Here is a 22,795-nt window from a genome sequence, read left to right on the forward strand (position 1 = left end):
CTTGCCTGATTTCGTGTACAGGTTGAGGAATATAGCGAGCATAAACCGAGGACTTCCAGTGTCCTAGAGTTTTTATAATGTGCAAATCGCTAGACCAGGTAAAGGTGTTGGAGAAAAGATGGGAGTCCCTTAAAAGAGGACCCAAGCCCCTCCCACAACTACAGGCCAAGCCTATACACATATATGTCAACAAATTCCATTACAGCCATCACGCTACATCAGAGGTCAGCTGAATGACGAAACATATAACAAGCAAATTAACTGTCCCACAAATGGGAACTTTTATATCACTCTGCCAAAATAAGTCATTTGTTTGTTCATTTCATAATTACAAATATGCCCTTATATAAGGTGTGACAGAAAAGTATGTCCTATTTCTTTTCCAGCCGCAGGTCTATAGAATTCTGCTCGCACTATATGAACAGGTCAGAGCAGTGTCTCTACATATAACGTCTAGTAAGATATATAGACCATTAGAATGCTTGCCATTGGTTTACCTATCTCAGACAGGATTATAGAAGAGCCATTCTCCTTCAGGAAGAGTGAAATCACGGGAATTAAGAAGGCTCCTGAGCTCACTAATCAGTTGCTGCTGATATTCGGTTGTGAATATATGTTCTATTTCTTCTCTGTTCATCGGATTTTGGTTGTTGAATTGCTCACTGACAGTAGTGTTTCTTAGATCTGGGCAGCACATTAGAAGATTACTGACTGATTCAGTCTCTGCTAAGCTCCCATATAAGCAGATCTCTTTGTCCGTTATGGACAAAGGATCAGGCTGCTCATTTTTAAACAGTTTCTCACAGTCTGTGCAGGAAGGGATTCGCCTAAAATTACATTTTTGAGCCTGGAAACTGAAGGTTTCGCATTGGACCTGGTTTGGGAACATAATAGCAGGGCTATTTCTATGTCTGCACACGGCATAGGAAATAGCCTTGTCCCACTTATACAAGGCAGATATACGGATCATGATCTGCCGCGGAATCTTTCCTTTGCAAGACATCGATGAACCATATGCAATTTTCAGAATTCCATTTGTCCTAGCATCTCTGTAACAGCTGTATGCAATGATGTAAGCTGTGAAGGCAAAGTCATTGGCCACTGGATGGCTTCCGATCGTCCGATCCATCTTCCACAGTGAACTGTTAACATTTGCAAGTTGACTGATAAAGTTCTGTGGGTCTTTAACGTTATCATTTTCCGCCATCTAAGGAAAGAAAGGAAGCCTGTAAGAACGATTGCATATATGGATTTCCCCTGAGTTGTGGAGAATAAAGCAAGTATTGACATGTTCTCCAGAGAGGATAGTACACAACATCTTGTAACCAGGGGCGTACCTAGAGCATTTGGCACCCGGGGCGGATCCTCCTTATGGCACCCCCCCCTCCCCAAAATGTAAAAAAACACCCAATTTTTTTTACAATGAATGTAGCACTGAGCAGTGTTTGTGCATCTAAATGTAAGCATGGGTTTTTGTATGGAAAATGTGTGTAGTGTTGGCGTTTGAATGCAGGCATGCATTTGCGTGTAGTGTTGGCAGTATAGGGCAGTGGTGTGGTTATATCAAAAACATGGTGATGTTTTAAAGGTGTGTTTGTTTGTAGTGTTGTTTGAATGCAGTGGTGTGCTTGTGTGTAGTGTTGGCAAAATGCTAAGATGTATACACATACACAAATATATACACACAATCAGACAACACATTTGCATAGAATTCATACTAGCCACCCAGATTTCCTGTTCTGTGCTGGCTGACACCTCTAAACTTCGATCTTTGTTTAGCAGATAACTCTTTTTTTTATATATTTAAATATATAAAAAAGTTTTATATATAAAACTTTTTTTTTATATATTTTATATCCCTATGTGAGATTGCCATATTTAGATCTAAAGAGCACCCTAATTTGGCATATTTAAATATGGAAATCTCACATAAGAGCATTAATTTAGGGAATTATCTACTAAACTGCTAAAAGATCAAAATTTAAAAGCCTTTTACTTCATTTTAATCTTTCAGTTGTTTAGTAGATAACTCCCGTATTTGTTATCCTTATGTGGGATTGACATATTTAAGGACACCAAATAAGGGAGCTATCTACTAAACACATACTACACATTTATATACACACAGACTTGTACATCTGTGGTTGTGTGTGTATATAAATACACACACAATCCCAGACATACACCTAATCACAGACACACACAAAAATCACATTCTTACACACATTTAGTAATTAAGATATCCACCCAGCTTCCCTACCTTGCTCTTGGATCTTCCCCATGGTGATTAACGGTTGCTGCTGGGCGCTCTTCCTGCACAGCTCACTTGTGCTCCCAGTAGTGATGACGATGCCATCTTATCCCAGCTGCCGGTTCACTGCAGGGCGTGCACTAACCTCACTGCCTCCCAGAATATACCTGTCCTTGTCCCTTGTGTAAAAAAATGTGTTTGTGACAGCGTATGTATGTGCATTGTGTGTGACTGCATATGTAATTCGTGAATGTGAGCCTGTGTGTAATGTGTCTATGTGACAGTAGGGGAACAGTTGTATGTGCCTGGGTGGGTCGGAGTAGATTGGGGTCTTGGACTTCGTGTGTGATATTGCAAGAGGGAATAGGGCAGGGAGGGTGAGGGTATAATGGCACGGAGGGTGGGGGATATAGGGCAGGGGGTGGGGTTATAATGACAGGCGGGTTATAGGGCGGGGGGTATAGTAGTACCTTACTATTTAGGAGGGTGCAGGGTCTGTTTCACCATTTGGTGGCTGCTCTGGGGTTATAATGGCAGTGAGGTGGGGTATAGGGCAGGAGGGGTGGGAGTATAATGGCAGGGGGGTTATAATGGCAGTGAGGTGGGAGTATAGGGCAGGGGGTGTGGGGGTAAAGGGGTGGGAGTATAATGGCAGGGGGGGTATAGGGCAGGGGGTGTTATAATGGCAGGGAGGTGGGGGTATTGATACCGGAGAAACTGACGGAAGCCAAGCACAGAGAGATGGACACAGGTTTCTTCAGGAAGGAAGAGATTCTTTATTGGATCACCGATCGGGACTCAGAGGGACTAGCGTCACCAAAATACAGCAAAGTCTGAGTACTGAATACATAGAGTACATTCCTTATATAGCACTGTAGCTCCTCCCACAATTAACTACACCCACACATACCCTTAACCTATTTAATAAATAGAGTCTAAACTCATCCATCCGGTCTAACCACGTGGCTCATCTGATACAAAGGAGAGGGACGCGTAATTCCAGTTCTTACATTCCTGCACCTGGTCAGTACAGTGATAACAGTATCTTAGCTACGTGTAATTAACTAACTGATACTACAAACACATATACATACATATGCCTTGTGGCAATCTTAGCCTGCTAAACTTGTATTTTACTGGAATTACATCACATTCCCCCCTTTGATGCCTCTGATATTTCACAATTACTTGAGGCATCACTTAACCTTGGTTTGCATATACCTCAGGTTACCATGAACCAGACCAGACTTATCTTATGATGTGAATCTTTTAACACTCATCTTCCTGCATTGGTTCTCCTTGATCTAGAGCCTTATACTTATATATCGCCATTATCTGTGCAACAGCCTTCCTCTCTGCTATACTTCCTATCAGGCTTTGCACAGACCTAACTACTAAGGGTATAAGACACGGTAGGAGTAGACACAACAGTAAAATCAGTAGGACTCCACCTACCACTGCCTTAAGCCCTCCAAACCACTCATACCAGCTACCAAACCAACTACTTGGATTGTACCCTTTCCATACCTGAGTAGGCACATGCACTAGTTTAACCATATGGCTAGTAAGCTCAGCTATTGCTTGCCCTTCGTCATCTATTTGAAGACAGCAATTGCTCAGGTTAAACTTCCCACATACACCTCCCTCTACTGCCAAAAGGTAATCCAAGGCTAATCTATTTTGGTACACTGCTGTCCTCATCCTGGTATTATGCTTCGCTAGAAGATTGAGTGCTTGTGAGGTCTCATTAGTAATAATCTCAACCACCGCCTGTAATCTTATAATACGGTTGAGCATATAAATTGGGGTTCTATAACCAAAGGTACCATCTTCTGCCCACGTGGCTGGCCCATAATAATCTATGATACGCTGGGGAGGCCATTCATTATCTTCCCAGGTGCCTATCTCTAAGGGTCCCCTTTTCTTCCTATGATTCACATCATACACTTTAACACCTAAAGTCTCACCTGTTTCAATCGGTAACAAGAAGAAGGATGGTTTGAGCATACCCAACACACATGCCCCTTCCCAGTCCTGTGGCAACTCCGAATAGGCTTTCTTACCACAGATCCAGTACAAATTTGCTGGGGCTCTCCAGGTAGATGTGATGGATAAATCAAACCACACATCCTTTAAACTGGCATATCTAGCAAACGGGTTAGATGGTTCTGAGACATTTGAAGCCGACCACCAAGTTGTATTTTTAGTATCATCATCATAAGCTTTTTGCCCTAGACAAGTTAATTCTCCTACAGAAGTATTATACATTATTCCTTTCCTTGCTATGCAAACATAACCTATGATGGAGGTCTTTAATCTCCACTCAGATTTACCTCTAACACTCAAATGATAATCGGCTTGTGTAGATATTAGTTGGTCAACTGCCTCAGAACCGGACATTACCTCCTTTGCTTCCCAAGGCCATTGGTCTCCCATGTTAGTACCTCCACACACATAGCAGTTGGTAACATTAAGACTACCGGCAATACTTTCAGCTAGGTCAATGAACAGGTTTTTAGCGTTATGGGGGATCTTATTATCTATACTCATCTCTTCATAAAAGGAATGGTATACTTGATGAGTCTGGGAGGATACCGTATCAGTCTCTATTCCTATAAACAATAATGTCCCAGGATCTAAACCCGTCCCGTATATTTGAAACCCAAATAAATTTCCATACTTATCTAGGAACTTGTCGGGGTTATTAATAAGTATATGGACTGGGTTGCATTCCATAGACTTACAATAAGGGCTAGTCGGCAACTTAGTCACTATCATGTCTTTATCTACTGTCTGTCCCCAAGTCGCCCACCCCACACAAGACCAATATGGACAAAAGTTATAGTCTTTATTTGGGCATCTAGGACTCACATATTTATTTTTGCTACTGGGACAAATATATTTATCATTAGACCCATACGTCCTCTCCCATCTAAGATCCCCACATACATTCCACGGTTTTCTACCACTTGATATCGCCTTACATGCATCAAATAGCAGAACACCCGAAGAATGTACGGATTCTAACACCGTCTTATTAATTAGGGTCCCCTGAGGATCTCCATTCCTGAGAGTCAACCAAATTGTACGAGGTTGATACTCTGGACTGAAGCACTTAGGTTCTCCTACTCCTAAATGGCACACACTATAGTCTATATTTAGGTATCTACATCTTGATACCTCTCCTTTACATTCGTATTGTGAATGCCAAATTAGGGTTTGGGAAATATGGTTACCTGTTCTCATAGTCTTAATGCATACCTCACAGCTAGGAGTGTCGGTACCTCTACCTTCCTGAATATAAAAACACATATAAATAAACACAATCAAAAGCACATCTTTCGCCGTCATCCTCAGTCTTCGTCCGTGCGATGGAACCTCAGCTTCCAGGATGTGAGGGCTGCAGGGAATGGAGTTCTGCTCGTCTTCACAGGTGTCCCTTCGAGACTTTCCTGGCTTATACACTATGTGTTGGTAAGCGGACAGGCTTTATTATGGCCTTCTCACTCACACCTGTAACAATAAAATTTGTAATCCACAATAATTCCTCGTTACTCCGACTGAGTAGTGCGTTTCAACCGGATCCTGCAGGGATTCTCTGGATCTGCTGTAACTTGCCAAGAATCAACTGCTGCTGGCTTAACCCTGGAGTGATGTATCCACGGAGTCACTTCGGCTACTTTTATCGCTGTAGGGGTAGACAAAAGAACAACATAAGGACCTCTCCACTTGGGCCCTAACGGTACATTATTCCACTCTTTAATCCACACTTGGTCTCCTGGATGATAACTATGAACAGGGGGATAAATATTCACAGGTAATCTATCTTGTACCCATTTCTGTACCTCCTCCATAGTCTTACCCAACTCTACAACCTGCTGCCGGGTAATTCCTTCTCCCAACTGACTCAAGTCCCCCCTTAAGTTACCAAGTACGGGAGGTGGTCGCCCATACATGATTTCAAAAGGAGAGAGGCCCATCCTTCTGGTAGGGGTACTGCGGATTCGCAATAAAGCTATGGGTAAGAGAACGTTCCACTTAAGTTGGGTTTCCTGACACATTTTAGCCAACTGGTTCTTTATAGTTCTATTCATTCTCTCTACCTTACCAGAACTCTGGGGTCTATATGCAGTATGAAGCCTCCACTTTATACCAAGCATATGAGTCAGTTGTTGTAGGCACTGATGAACAAAAGCTGGACCATTGTCCGATCCTATAGAACAGGGTAGTCCATATCGGGGTATTATTTCTCGTAGCAGGAATCTTACAACTTCTCCTGCTTTCTCTGTACGAGTAGGACATGCTTCTACCCAGCCTGAATAGGTGCACACAATTACCAACAGGTAACGATGTCCACCCGATTTAGGCATTACTGTAAAGTCTATTTGTAGATCGGACATGGGGAGTCCCCCCATAAACTGGACTCCTGGTGGCTTTACTGGTCCTTGTCTTGCATTATTCTTAGCACACGTTACACATCTGCGTACAATGGCCTGAGTCAAGTTGGACAATCTTGGTATGTAGAAATGTTTCCTGAGAGATTCTTCAGTACTGTCTCTCCCAGAATGTGTCCCGTTGTGATAATTTTGGACAATTTCTACCGCTAGTGATGCTGGTATGACTATTCTTCCATCTTCTAGCTGATACCACTTGTTCTCCAAATACTTTCCCGGTTCAGTCTTTAACCACTCCTCTTCTTGAGCTGTATAAACTGGAGTCCATTGGGACAGTGGAGTTGGTATAAGAGCAGCTATATGCCCCACATACTCCTGTCTTCCTGATTCAGCAGCACGCTTAGCTGCACTATCTGCCATCCGATTTCCCTTGGTTACATCACCATCTCCTCTCAGATGCGCTCGACAATGTATGATACCGACTTCTTTCGGCTCCCACACTGCTTCCAATAGTTGTAGGATTTCAGCTGCGTACTTGATTTCTTTGCCTTCTGAATTCAGTAGTCCTCTTTCTTTATACAAAGCTCCGTGGGCATGAGTGGTTAAAAACGCATACTTAGAGTCCGTATAGATATTTACTCTTAAACCTTCAGCCAATTGTAACGCTCGTGTTAGTGCTATTAATTCTGCCTTTTGTGCTGATGTTCCTTTCGCCAGTGGCCGAGCTTCTATCACCTTGTCTATTGTTGTCACTGCATATCCTGCATAGCGGATCCCTTCTTTCACATAACTACTGCCGTCGGTGTAATATTGAACATCGGGGTTCTGGATGGGAAAATCACGAAGATCTGGTCTACTTGAAAATACTTCATCCATTACTTCCAAACAATCATGTTGACTTTCAGTAGGTTGCGGCAAAAGGGTAGCTGGATTTAAGGTGTTTACAGTCTCTAAATGCACTCTTGGGTTTTCACACAACATTGCTTGATACTTGGTCATACGGCTGTTACTAAACCAATGATTTCCTTTGTAATCCAACAACGTCTGTACTGCATGTGGGACTCGTACATAAAGTTCTTGACCCAGAGTGAGTTTATCGGCTTCAGCTACTAGCAGGGCGGCTGCAGCTACGGCTCTTAGACAAGGTGGAAGTCCGCTGGCCACTGCATCCAGTTGCTTAGACATGTAGGCAACAGGTCTTTGCCATGATCCCAAGTACTGTGTCAATACTCCCACAGCCATTCTTCTTTGCTCATGTACATACAGGTAGAATGGTCGTGTGTGATCAGGTAGACCTAATGCTGGGGCACTCATCAAAGCCTTCTTCACATCTTCAAATGCCGTTTGCTGTTCTTGGGTCCATAAGAAGGGGTCGTGCTCTGTACCTTTGATGGCTGCGTACAGAGGTTTTGCCAGTATCGCATAGCTGGGAATCCATATCCTACAGAAGCCTGCTGCCCCCAAGAATTCTCGCACTTGTCTTCTATTCTTGGGTATTGGTATTTGGCAGACAGCTTCTTTTCTCTCTGGCCCCATAATCCTTTGACCTTCAGAGATATGGAATCCCAGATACTTGACAGTTGGCAAACACAACTGAGCCTTCTTCCTGGACACCTTGTATCCTGCCTTCCAGAGAATATGTAGTAGATCGTGCGTTGCTTGCTGACATTTTTCTTTTGTAACTGCTGCTATCAACAAGTCATCTACATATTGTAACAATACACATTCTCCTGGGATAGACTCGAAATCCAGTAGATCTTGACTTAGAGCTGAACCAAATAGGGTAGGTGAATTTTTAAACCCTTGGGGCAGTCTTGTCCAAGTCATTTGGCGTTTTGAGCCCGTTACAGCGTTCTCCCATTGGAAAGCGAAAATACATTGGCTTTCTGCGGCAATTCGGAGGCAAAAGAAGGCATCTTTGAGATCTAAGACTGTGAAGTAAGTAGCCCCGCCCGGAATTAAAGCAAGCAGGTTATATGGATTGGGTACAACTGGATGTATGCTAACAACCGCATCATTGACTGCTCTTAAGTCCTGTACAGGTCGATACTCATCTGTACCGGGCTTTTGAACAGGCAGCAATGGGGTGTTCCAGGGGGAAGTACAGAATTTTAGGATACCATACCGTATGAACTTATCCAGATTGGATTGGATGTTCTTCTTAGCCTTCTGCGGAATGTGATATTGTCTTAGGCTCACTGGATAAACCCCATGTTTCAGTTCAATTTTTATTGGTGGAATATTGCGGGCCAGTCCTGGTGGGTTGTTCTCTGCCCAAACTCCTGGTATGTTAAACAATGTCTCATCACTCCTAGGGTTTTGGCTAGTCAACACTGTATAAAGTCGCCACTCTTCTTCCTTTGGTACGGATAAAGTCATAATACCTGAAGGTCCATTAAACTTTAAGGATGTTGTTCCATTTGGTAGGAACGTAATCTGCGCTTGTAATTTTGATAGCATATCACGTCCCAGCAATTGGACTGGACATTCAGGCATATAAAGGAATTGGTGTTTTACTACGTGGCCTCCCAATGTACAGAGTCGACTTTTAAGAACCGGTTTTTCAGCACTTCTTCCAGTTGCTCCTATCACAGTAATAGTCCTTCCAGATGGAGGAGCAACTAGATTAGTCACCACTGAATGTTCAGCACCAGTGTCGATCATGAACGCACTCCTTTTCCCCCCTATTGATACATCGACCATAGGCTCCGCTCGACCAAGGGGGATGGAGCCCGGTCGGTATCAATAGTCCTCCATGACAGTGTCAGCCAATCCTACAAAGTCCCTACCTTCTCTATCGCGGGACCTTTGCGCTGCTGGAATATACCTGTCTTCCCTAACACTTCCTCTGTTCCCATTACTCCCTCTATAACCATTACTCCCTCCGGGGCCTCCTCTACCTCTCGCTCTACCTCTAAAGTTTCCGTAGCCTGCCCTGGGTTGGTCTCTCTCGTACTGCTCTCTTTGCGGACATTCGTTCCTCCAATGCCCTTCTTCCTTGCAATACGCGCATTGATCCCTACTCAAAGGCTCCCTACTCCATCTATTATTGCCTCTATCTGGGCCCCGTTTATCTACGCCTGCGATCGCTACCGCTAGCATATCAGCCTTTTTACGCATCTTGCGCTCTTCCTCTTTCTTACTTTCTGTATCCCTGTTCATATAGACCTTATTTGCTACCTCCATTAGTTGGGTGATGGACATACCTGCAAACCCTTCTAACTTTTGTAGCTTGCGCTTAATATCTCCGTATGCTTGGCTGACAAAGGCGGAGTTAACCATTCGGGAATTGTCTGCGTCTTCCGGATTAAAGGGGGTATACAAGCGGTATGCCTCCAATAATCGGTCATAAAAGACACTGGGCGCTTCATCGCTTTTCTGGATCACCTCAACTGTCTTCGACATGTTAATGGCTTTCTTTCCTCCGGCTTTCATGCCAGCAATTATAGCGTCTCTATAGGCTCTGAGTTGAACCATATCAGCACCATTTACGTTCCAATCGGGATCGGTGTTGGGATAGTGTGTCGCGGCCCATGCTGCTGGATTGGCTTGGTTCAAAGCACGGGCTCTATCCTCTAATGCTTTAATGGCTGCTTGATTTATTCTTGTCCTTTCCTCATTGTTAAATAAAGTCATTAGTAACTGCTGGCAATCAGCCCATGTCGGATTATGCGTCTGTACTATTGAGGTGAACAGATCAGTCATAGCTTGTGGTTTCTCAGTATACGAGGAATTATGGGTCTTCCAGTTTAAAAGATCGGTTGTGGTAAATGGGACATATACGAAGACTGGGTCAGCGTGTGCCATTTGACCTGCGGCATCGATATAAGCTGACCCGGGATTCAGACGAAGAGGCATCTGATAGTGCTTTAATTGTTGGGCACCAGTCAACTGTCGGGTTTGGATGGGGCTACGTAGAGAGGCGTCAGTCATGGGTTCCGGTCGGGGAGAGATAGGGTATGGGGAGGTGGGAGGTCGGTTTTGGGAAAAGGTCGTAAATAAAACACTTCGAGCCGAGCTAGATGAAGCTTGACCGGAAGTCTGAAGTGGCGCCAAATCAGGATATTCGTTTCTAATGGGGGTGGATTCTGGTTCCGGAAGGGGAGATTTAGTACGAGGGGGGGTGGATCCTGTACTGGAGGAGGAAGCGGAAGTGGATGAGGGTAATGAGGGGAGGGGTGCAGGACTTCCTGCGTTTGCGTCACTTCTTCTTAACGGAAAGTAAGGGGGCGGCAAAGGGATCTCGGACTCAGGGGGCGTGTCCAAAATGGGCCTAACACCAGTCCTAGTGGACGAGCAAGTCCTAGCTACCATGAGGCGACACTGCTCCTCGTGGCATGTCTGGAGCCATTTTGGCGAGTCATTTACGGCCTGTCTCCAACAGTCAATATAAGGAAACTGGCCGTAAAGTTCAGGCTTCCCGATACAGCCACGTGTAAGCGCTGTACCAGAGTTGGATCCAAACTGCCACGTGGCGGCCATGCCGCAACCAAAGTAGGCCACTCCCTAGTACACAAAGTGACCAAACGTACAGGAGACATCTTTACCCCAAAATCACAAACTTTGAATCCCTTTTTAAAATTCTTAACCATACATCCTAAGGGATCCGGAATCGTTGACTGCGACGCACCCATACTTAACAATGGAACGTCGTCGACAACGAATACTATACACGCGTACTATTCAACAGTCACACCCGTTTCCTCTGGCAACAGCACCACGTGGTACGGTTACCAAGTGAAACGTACACAATAACAATAAACACTCAGGGAATTCCCGTACACACACAGCTGTTACACCAGTCACTATATAATCAATATTATGCCCTTTGGCGTAACTATACAGTCACCCACGCTATAATTCTCTATATACGAATTACCCGTCTATAACACACCCCAGTAACATCGTCTTTTACAAATAGCGGTTACAGTACGGTTAGCATAGGTCAAAGCACAAGTTAAGGTCACAATACAATTATTAGTGGTTATGGTGTTAAACATGCAATGGACGACAATGATTAGTACTTATTATATAATGTCAGTAAATATACAGGGTTATGGTACCGTGCACTATAATACAGCAACACACTATTAACACTCTCGGTAGACGGCTGAGCTCGCGCTATCTAACAAGATATACACTTTACTAAACAATCGTTAACACATTTACAATTCCCAACTAAACTATTGGCCAGTACCTTGAATGGACTACCTAAAACTATATACACCCGTTTTGGTTAGCCACACTGCCCAATCACCACATATATAGCGAGCTAGAGAACCGAATTTACACAGGCGCCTCTTAGTCGCACTATCAAAAGTCTAGTGGGTTCCAAATTTACACGCCTTCCCACTTAGCCCAGATAGGATGAGAACTAGCGAACCGAATTTACACAGGCGCCGCTTAGTCTCCCGGTCCCTCCGACCTAGCGAACGTAATATACACCCTAGAACGCTAGTCTAGACAAGACACCGGTGTCCGGCTAGGGCTATTTACACCAGGACCCCGCCTGACTAACCAAATCAAACGGTCTGACTAAAGAGCGTTCGATCGAGCGGTGCGCCTTCGCTCCTTCCCTCCGACAGAGGGGGCAGATACACAGATTCAAAACCCCTTTGGGCCTACCGCACAATCGGTATACCCCTAGTGGGTCCTGCCGTCTAAAACAGCAGTTATCTTACCTCCTCGTTCCTGAACCTGAGTTCACACTCATCGACGGGGACACCCCAGCACTTCTTACGTAGAGGCCGATGATCTCCTGGACAACAGACCAGTGGCGCCGAGACGAAGGGAGGTCCACGCAGAAGTTCAGGGGTGCAGCCGTAGAGAACGTGGGCAAAGATAGACCGTCTCACGCCTCTGCCTCTCAGCTACCGTTGAACGATGAGCTTCCCGGCCAATGCACCAAATGATACCGGAGAAACTGACGGAAGCCAAGCACAGAGAGATGGACACAGGTTTCTTCAGGAAGGAAGAGATTCTTTATTGGATCACCGATCGGGACTCAGAGGGACTAGCGTCACCAAAATACAGCAAAGTCTGAGTACTGAATACATAGAGTACATTCCTTATATAGCACTGTAGCTCCTCCCACAATTAACTACACCCACACATACCCTTAACCTATTTAATAAATAGAGTCTAAACTCATCCATCCGGTCTAACCACGTGGCTCATCTGATACAAAGGAGAGGGACGCGTAATTCCAGTTCTTACATTCCTGCACCTGGTCAGTACAGTGATAACAGTATCTTAGCTACGTGTAATTAACTAACTGATACTACAAACACATATACATACATATGCCTTGTGGCAATCTTAGCCTGCTAAACTTGTATTTTACTGGAATTACATCACAGTATAGGGCAGGGGGGATTATAATGGCAGGGGGGGATTATAATGGAAGGGAGGGTGGGGGTATAATGGCCGTGGGGGGTGGGGTATAGGACAGGGAGGGTGGTGGTATAATGGCAGGGGGGTTATAATGGAAGGGGGGTTTAATGGCAGGGAGGGTGGGGGTATAATGGCAGTGGGGGAGTGGGGTACAGGGCAGGGAGGGTGGTGGTATAATGGCAGGGGGTACAGGGCAGGGGGGTGATATAATGGCAGGGGGGTATAGGGCAGGGGGTGATATAATGGCAGGGAGGGGGTTATAATGGCAGGGGGTATAGGGCAGGGGTGATGGTGATATAATGGCAGGGAGGGTATAGGGCGGGGGGGGGGATATAATGGCAGGGGGTATAGGGCAGGGGTGATGGTGATATAATGGCAGGGAGGGTATAGGGCGGGGGGGGATATAATGGCAGGGGGTATAGGGCGGGGGGGGATATAATGGCAGGGGGTATAGGGCAGGGGGGGTGGTGATATTATGGCAGGGGGGGTTATAATGGGCAGTGGGGGGGTGGGGTACAGGGCAGGGAGGGGGGTATAAAAGTTACTTACCATTTGGCATTTTGGAGGGTGCATGGGCAGCAGCTCCTTCCCAGGCAGGCAGCAGGTGCAGGGGATCTGTACAGAGTGACCGCGGGGGAGCAACCTGGCTCTGCGCCCCCTGCTGGTACACTCCGAAATAGCCTCCCTGCAGCTCAGTGTGAGTCAGAACACAGGCTGGGAATCCCCTCCTTGTGCTCTGACTCACTGACTGAGCGCCGGTCTGCCGGAGCTGCGGGAGAGCAGGAGGTACAGAGCCTGGCACCCCCCTGCTGAGTGGCACCCGGGGCGGACCGCCCCCCCCCTTAGTACGCCACTGCTTGTAACTAATGCAATGGTTCTTAAAGGGTTAATCAAATCCAAGCACCAGGACCACATCAGTGATTTGAAGTGATCATGATGGTGCCTGGAGTCTATAAGTGCAGCGTTTCGTTATAAAAAAACCTGCAATTAGCCGGCCATAAAGAAAAGTTCAGTTTGGCTTATTTGAATTCTGTACACATTTGACATTTGACGTGAGACAGCTAGTGGCAGTATACCCCTCGCCCCCCCCACCATGTCCTCCGTGATGTCCCTCTAGTGAGGTGGTGTGACCTCAGTTGTGGAGAATCAAGCTGGAGGGACTGAGGGAAGGGAGGAAACAGCACAGCAAGGATCACTTACGTTAACCAAAACCAATATTTTATGAAAACTTTGTATTTTGATGTCAGTAACCTTTTAACCCCTGTGTCTGGACCCAAAATTAGGTTCACTTGCTATTTGAATAAGTCTCCAGGCCATCACTTACAGTAAGTGGTTTACTTTAGTATCTGTGCCTTCCTAAGAGCTACAGAGACCCATCTGGCACTGGATAATCTAATGAAGCAGTTTTGTTAAATCACTTGTGCTGTTTATTATATTTCAGTTGTAGAACAGGCTATTTTAGTTAGTTTGGATTTGAAGTTAAGATTCCCAAGTAAGTGTCTTGTACGTAATATGGGCCAGTAATTAAGCACAAAAAGCACAGTAATTAAAAAGGATCGGTCACCCTTGAATAAAACATTGAAAATCACTTATAACGTGTGCAATCCTTTTTATCACGTGTGGTGCTCAATTTTCTCTTAAATGTATATTAAAGACAGTAGGCATCATGATCCAGTTCAACCCTGGCATAGCAAGGCACACATTGCACGGAAGCATTCTGTCTCTCCTTATATGCTGACTGACAGTGGCCTTGCTGGAAATTGAACCTGTGTTTCTAAAGGTTACAACCAGTAACCAGTTTAACTCCCTCATCTGCATAATCTATTTCGAATCTTCCTTGGATATTGGAAAATTTACCAAGGATTCAGATCTGTTTTTTATTTTTATTTATTCATTTATTTATTTTTGTAGTTTGTTACTTATGCAAAGGAATATAATTTTGTAATAGGTGCAAGCAAACCAAAGAACGCCATACTTACAAATTCTAGCAGAATTGAGTAGGGGGTCTGCCTGGCCAGATGTGTCTTGCATTGTTCGAAAATCTCTGGACACCTTATTCTTAAATTTCCCTGCAGGTGATCAGGAATAAAATCTTCCGGTAGGATTTGTGGTTTATTTATGTGTCCAAGGAAGAAAATTGCATGTAGGACCTGTGGCAACAGAAATATTTAAAAATGATCTGGGTTTTTTTTCTGGTTCAAGCCATGCAAAATATTTTTGAATTTACATGAGGATTTCTTATAGATTTGTAAATTGTAGCACTTTAAGAAAAGCAAATAATAAAAAGAAATGCCCCAGTTATTTAACTATTTCACTACTGTAGCCAAGCTAAAATCTTACATAGAAACACAACTACATTGAAATATACTCAATATATCTGCTTTAATAAAATAAATTAAATTAAATTACCAGCACCTGTATTCTTTTTTGGGGGGATACGACAATGTTTACATTGCATGGCTAAACACACCTCTAGTGGCTGTTTTCCTGACAGCTTCTATATGGTGTTTCCCTTGTGAGAACCGAGTTAGACTCTGTTGTGTGATGCTCAATGTTCTCACGCACTGCATGACAATGTTGAATGTCCTCTAACGCTTTTCATACGGAAGCACCAGATTCAGTCCTTCACTATGAGAAGCATTTGCCGCGCATGTTCTTCTCATCCTCATTATTTCTCTATTAGAAGCATTGTTTTTTTAATGAGAAGATGAAGAGGAGAGAACTTCCATGAAGACATCATGGGAGGTGGAAAAGGACATTGCCTTTATTTTTATTTATTATATTTTTTATCCTTATGCCAAATCTCAGCAACTGGGAGCAGCCATTTTGTTCTCTGTCCATAAAGTCTGTTTGCCCTACTGTGGGATTGATTTTACTGATGGATTATGGGTAAATCTAATTGGCAACTGAAACGGGACTTTTCTTTAAACTCCGAAAATTGGCACGTTATGTCAACCTGTCTGCTACACATAACGAAAAGTATATCCTCAGGAAAAAAAAAAAAACGTTTCTCTGCTGAAGACCATATGTCATTTTGCAGTGCGGAGAATTGGTTTTTATACAATACTTATTGCTAGTTCTTGTTATTCTGGTCAGATCGGCTGCCAATGACTTACTTTTTTTAAGTACTTGGTGCAAACTTCCGGAGTAGCGTTTGTTTTGCCAAGGATCCCTAAAAAGACATCGATGAATAGTTTTCCACTTGTAATTATATTTTCCCTCTCGTGTTCCATATGCAAGCGTTTAGCTCTGCAAGACAAAGGTTGGCATTGGTCAGTACATGTACCGTAACATATCATGGGGAACTAGAGACACAATCTTCTCTGGACTTAAATATACGGTGTTTGTGGGACAGTTTGGTCAGGATTCTTGGCAGGGCATTACTTAGTTCTAATACTTCCTGGGACTTTAGCCCATGTCAAAATGTAATAACCCCTCCATCAAGACTGCATTCAAGGCCAATTCCCAATGCCATTATTTAACCACTGCATGCTATATCCCTCACCCCCATCTTGTACGTTTACCCCCTATTTCCTTTTACTCCCTTGTGTCTCTCGCCATCTCCCTAACACCCATGTTGTCTCTGTTCCTCCCCACCTCCTATAGAACCATTTTTGTCTCTGACCCCCATCTCCCTATGCAGTCCTTTGTCTCTTTGTGTATCCTTTGCTAACCCCTATTACTCATTACCGTATTATCGTATCTGGCAGGAATATGCTGATGCTGTACTGTGTTTCTTTGATTAGCTGCTGTCTAGTATAAAATGATAAAAGCACTAGTATCCTGCTACGAAAGAGTTCAGAGGCTGAAGAACCCCATGCCCATGGCCCCTTTAGTCCCTAAAGCCACCCCTAACAAGGCATATGATGCTGGGTGACATGTAAAAGGTCTGTGCTGGTTGACCCCAGTGCTGGTACCAGTTGAGGTGTAAGCATCACCTTGACCCCAACTTCTCCTCAGTCCTTTGTACATTATTAATATATAATCAATATTAATATATACACATCCCGATTGTGTGCAGGGCAATACCTCTTTAACCATGTTTTTTTTTTTTTTTTTAGTGAGAGTGGCCACTGCATATCTTCCAACCATCCAGGTTTCCAGCTCCTTTCTCGCCGTCCCGGGTTGTTTCCCGGGTGTCCTCTACAAGCTCAGCGTGAGTGCATCATTAAACAATCTCGCACTGTGATGACGCATTTAGAACCACGGAAGTACTTCGTGTTGCTCTGTGGGCAGGGCCAGATTTTCCTATAGGCTAACTAGGCTTCAGCCTAGGGCCTCAAGATCAAGAGGGCCTACATTTGTTAGCAAAATTAAAATTACACTATTCTAAAAACAGTGAACACTAAAACACTGAACCGAAAATAAGGAGAAATTCTACGCATATGATATGACCACGGCAATGCTCTGATTGGGTCTCGCGAGATCCATGGTCTGCAGCTCTGCGGAGCTGCAGACCGGAAATGAGGGCCACGGGACCACCAGGGACCCCACCGGACCACCAGGCAGCCCCCACTGGACCGCCAGGGATTTAAGGCAATTTTTTTAGTCACCCCCCCCTCTCCTCATCACCCTCCTCCCTCTCACAATCACCCCCCCTCTCCTCATCACCCCCCCCCTCCTCATCTCAACTTTTGTTAAATGTATTATCCGTGCCACATTTTTTATAAAGGTTAGTACCAATCACAACATGTTTCATTTAACATATTGATATATATCACAGTAATGATGTATTTTATTGTCTCTCATGTAATTTACAAACTTAAAAATGGGAGGTGAAAGGGCCTCATAAGTGGAATAGCCTAGGGCCTCTTTTCATCTAAATCCGTCCCTGTCTGTGGGTGCTCTGCATTAAGTTGGGCCGGCTTGTAAAGGCTGTCAATCAGCCTTGTGTGTACACATGCCAGACTGTCACTCCCCTTCTTTGGGCTGCCCCGCCCCCTTTTTAGACAGGACAGACCATTTTGGGCATCACCAGTAAGGTTGACCCAAGGCAAGTATTATAATACATTTTGCAAACCGTTTGACTATTTACCCTGGGAAAAGATCAGGGCACTCCTGGCACCATAATCACTACAGCGGACTGTAGTGGTTATGGTGCCTGGAGGGTTCCTTTAAGTTATGATATATAGTGTCATATTCACCTGTCCACTTAAGAGGATAAAATGCCCTATATCGGGGGGCGGGGCCGGACCGCCAAGCGGGAAGGTCGCAAGTCAAAGCGGCTCCTGCAAAACGCTACGGAAAATCCACTAAAATCATGCAGGGCCAGCTAAAACCGAGCCGGCAACACAGATGCCCAGTGCCAGGGGCCTGCTGGACCCGGGGAGAGGCTGGCTCGCTGAGCTTCAGTCCCCCGGGGGAGAGGATCCGGACAACCCAACTCGGGCCTTCTTCTGCGGTGAGTGGGGCAGACGGCCGCTGCCACACTATCCTGCACCACAGTACCTGGCCAAAGGCGCAGACTGATGCAGATCCGGCTCCGTTCCCCCCCCCCAATGGACCGGGGGGGTGATCCCGGTCCTCACCCGGTGGCCATGAGGGTGGCTCCACGGTCGGGGAAGGGGAGCCTGACCGCTACATCCAAAATGGCGGGCGCCACGTGCGCGGTCAGCAAGGGGAAGGCCCCCTCCCTCCTGGCGCCCACCGCTGATCTACAAGCCCCTGACACCCGAACTTGCCAAATAGGGAAGCGGGAACACACTGTGCCAACCCTCCCAACTGCTCCAGCCACCAACACGGAAAAAAGCAGCGTGAGAAGGCAACTGTCAGCGGCAGCACCGAGGGGACAGAACGCAGCGCAGCGCCCGTTCCCGCCCGAGGGGACCGCACCAACCGCCCAGCGTGACAAACCCACCAACGGACTGTCCCTGAGCTCGGCTAATACTCAGCCTGCACCAAACCAGCCTGGAAAGCGGTGGATCTCCAGGAATAATGCCCCGAAGACATCCAGCCTAACACACCAAGCCAGCAACACAGAGGAACAAGGCAGAACAAAACAAGGACAAAACAAGCCCTGATACCTGCTCTGGAGGACGCTTGCACTCTACCACACAGACACAACAGAGCAGGTATCGGATAAAATCGGGCCTGCCCCCATATGATTAGGTCTTGGCCCACTGGACTGCCGACCCCTTCCCACGGAGGAGGCACAAAGAACCCAGGCGCACCAGGGTGACAGCTTTGCTAACTGTCCCAATCATACTTCCCTCTCTAAAACGAGACGACTCAAACCCAATAATCTAGTTATGTCAATAGTCACTATATCTTGAAATAGGCATTCAGTTTAAGCTAATTAAGCGCCCAGTACTGAGGGCGGCGAAAAGAAGCGTCTGTACAAACTGCTTTAAAATCATTTACTTTTAAAAAATGCGCAACCACACTGTTAGGCAAACGTAGTACACTTATATACTGCAAGGCTACCCAGACTAAAGCTGTATGTATGTTTAATCTATTGAAAAACACTTCCTAACAACCATAACTTGAAACATTATTTCTGCTGTTGTAGACATGTCTAGCCTAGCCTTTTTGTACACACATGACCTTTGAAGCATCGATTGCTACACTAATGGCCATGAGCAACAGGGAGATGCATTTCATGTTACATGCCAGCTAGCTTCTCTTCCCAAAATGTTGAAGCATGTTATTATTATTTTATTATAAAATTGTGCAGTCAATTCTATGCCACAATGATGTTAATACTGTTTACTGTCTGGCTTGTCACAGCTGTCGTGGCTTACACAAGCGTATTGTTATGCTATGCACAGAAAAAATAAAGAATAAAAAAAAAAAATAAAAAAAAAATGCCCTATATCATTTTAAGTATGTTAAATACAAAAAAAATTAAATACCTTTTCTTCGCTATTTTCTCCTCCATGGTAGGGATGTACTGTAAAGAAAGAAAAGTGGGCCATTATAAGATCAATGCAGGAGCCGGTAACGGTGTTGTGAAAATAAAAATATAAGAATAATATCCACTGCTAAGAGTTGACAAATTAGTGACCCATTTTAGCTTAAGATTAGGCTTTTCACCAATTAAAACATTTTAAAGGAACACTCCAGGCTGAAGTTTACCTGCTTTATTTAATATGTTGTATAGATAATGCATTAAAAACATAATTATTCTCATATTTGAGGAGACTGTATTTGAAATAAATCGCCACATTTCTATGTTATGTCCTCTCCTCTCTACCCATGAACAGCATGGTGTCCAGTGTAACTAACTGTAACCTAACCTAAACAGTGCATCTAAGTATGTGGGAGCCTGGGATGTCCCTTTAATAATATAAACCCAATCAGTATAACTAACTATAACCTAACCTACACAGTGCATCTAATGTGTGTGGGAGCCTGGAGTGCCCCCCTCCCCCCATCCCATGTCGCTGAAGAGGTTAGAACCCCTTCAGCTACTTACCTGAATCCAGCTCCTGATGTTGGCGGGGGAGACCGAATGCACATGCGCAGCAATGGCTGCGCTCGCATTAGACCTCCCCATAGGAAAGCATTATTTAATGCTTTCCTATGGAGAAAATCTGACGCTGGAGGTCTGTGAGGACTCATTTGACTCATAACTCTGGTTCAATCCACCAATTGGTTCAATCCACCAATCAGAGTGTTGTTATGAGTCAAATTACACAGCGTGGGAAAATTCGAAAGAACTTTCCAACGCTGTGTAAAATGACAGAGCACTCTGATTGGCTGGCTTAAACCAAGCCGAGCGCTCTGAGCCTAATTGCAGGGCGGGGCAAGGCTTTATAAGCCTTCCCCCACCCTGCAGAGCTCAGTCTGCGCGGAGCCCTCCATGGGTGAAGATGGATTATTTTTTTGCACTCTGGTTTTTTTTCTTCTTTTTCAAAGTGCGACGGTTATTATGGATTTTTATTTGGCCTTTTTTGGGGCTGAAAAAAGATTTTAGAAAAAAAGACATCAAATGGTTTAAGTTTAATAACATTTTTTAACAGGTACCTATTTATTGGTCCCGCCTCACTATTTTTAGGGTGAGGGGGTAGGTGGGGGTTAATTTTGTTGGGAGGGGGTGACTAGGGATTTGGGGACCCCTAGTCACCCTGGGGGGGGGGGTACATTTTTATTTAGGGCCCCCACGCACCGCTCGGGGGGAGGACATTAGGACCCCCGCCTTATTCTAATTAAGGGCCCTCACCAACTGCTCAGGGGTGGGGGCCAGGGGGGATGACAGTAAGTCCCCCCCATAATAGTTGATAATCCCCTGAATGAAATTGTGAAAAGCCAGCAGTTTTAGCAACTGCTTTGCTCTTTGAAGTTATTCCTATAACTAGAGTTGTTGAAAGTTGGCAAGTGAACTGTAAATTTTGCATCAAACCCAGCTGAGCAGAATCATTTTTCCAGCTTGACATTTTTATGTATTAGTATTTGTAATTCCCTTGTAAATATTCAACAAATCACAGTTTAGCGAATAAACCCCACTTATCTCCTAGGCTTGGCAGACACCTATTCACCTAGTAGATACGGATTTAAGTGTGCGCGGCAGTCTGCGTTACTGGTTAATACAAAGTAACAAGGTTTAACAGCAATCTCTTTACCTGTTTATGGAGAGCAGAGCAAAGATTCGCAGATTTTATATCGGACGTCGTCCACAACCTTACTTGTTAAACTAGAGAAGGAAAGGGAGAAGGAGATTAACACCATAAGCAGAAGGGGATTTCCTTTTCAAAATAAATGAAAATGACGTATATGTAGGGCGTGCACTGCCCTCCCCATTAACACTCGCCTGTTCGAGTTCTGCCTCAAAGTTACATACTGTATTTACTATAGATTAGGAAGCACTGTGATCGTAGAGTTTATATCAGTAAACTAAAGGATATAGTAGGGGTTCAAACAGAAATAGATAGATCCTGCACACTCATGTTTCTCTCAATCTGACGTGTAAAAATAATGGAGTGATTATCCCCTAAAGGCCAGCATGATGGAAGATTTCACAGCTATTTATTACTGACATTTGCAAATCTTGTTGTCGGTTATAAACAATTCCTGGTTTATTGAATAAACACATCTGGGTGAATAGTACCTGTTGCCCAGTACTGCGACTCCCATTAATTTCAGCCAGGCCTGGGCATGTATGTTCTATCAGTGCCCTGTTTAGTGACCCTGCACTGCACAGTGTCAGTTACATTATGCATTGCGCTGTGTGGGATTTTAGAAATCTGATCTGGCCTTAGAATTAACAGGCAGATGATATAATGTGTATAAATATTTGTGTGCGTTGGGTTTGTCTACACAGGGATATACGGTACAATGTAGACTGACTCCTTGGGGCTAGGCACGAGGGAAGGTTCTTATTACAGACGTAAATGGGAAGGTCTGTAAATCTGGAAATGTGTTTTTTCTTTTGTTTCTTCTGAAAATGAAACTTACATCCAACATTCTGCACTTGATCTCCAGCAGAGGGCGTTATCCGTAGAGCAATGGACTGCTGGCATTCTGTACTGATTCACCAGCAGGTGTCAATCCTACCTACAGAGAGATGCAGGCCAAAACAGGTACAAAATAGTGTTCATTTTGGCGGCAAATTTCAATTTAGTTTTAGTCATAGTCTTTGATACGTACACTCCCACAATCCAATGTGTGTGATACTTTGTATTTTATCTTCCTATCACAATGTATAGAGCGGTGCTTTTTGTAGGGTCTTGCTAAATTAGGATGGGGAGCTTCTGTTGCTTCATTCACCTACTCTTACTTGACCAGAAGTAATCTGCTGCTTCTTGTCCTTAAAGGAAGC

At 44.6% G+C, this 22,795-nt stretch overlaps 1 protein-coding gene across 3 annotated transcripts; it reads right to left on the reverse strand.

Moving 5' to 3' along the window:
• Positions 1-22,138, reverse strand: LOC134610450 (uncharacterized). 3 transcript variants are annotated; one of them, XM_063453413.1, is made up of 6 exons: positions 22,085-22,138; positions 21,600-21,670; positions 19,890-19,927; positions 16,155-16,287; positions 15,018-15,188; positions 1-1,207 (listed from the first exon to the last, which is right to left on the reverse strand). In XM_063453413.1, exons 3-6 carry the CDS (start codon positions 19,913-19,915, stop codon positions 503-505), a joined length of 1,035 nt encoding a protein of 344 aa, XP_063309483.1. In that variant the 5' UTR covers positions 19,916-19,927; positions 21,600-21,670; positions 22,085-22,138; the 3' UTR covers positions 1-502. The 3 variants fall into 3 exon arrangements, with proteins under 3 accessions (XP_063309483.1, XP_063309482.1, XP_063309484.1); XM_063453412.1 differs by lacking the exon at positions 22,085-22,138 and having other exon boundaries at positions 21,600-21,713; XM_063453414.1 differs by lacking the exons at positions 19,890-19,927; positions 21,600-21,670; positions 22,085-22,138 and adding an exon at positions 18,074-18,128.
• Positions 22,139-22,795: the final 657 nt, after the last annotated feature.

Source organism: Pelobates fuscus, chromosome 5 (genome assembly GCF_036172605.1).
Source record: "Pelobates fuscus isolate aPelFus1 chromosome 5, aPelFus1.pri, whole genome shotgun sequence".
In the NCBI taxonomy this organism is placed as follows: domain Eukaryota; kingdom Metazoa; phylum Chordata; class Amphibia; order Anura; family Pelobatidae; genus Pelobates; species Pelobates fuscus.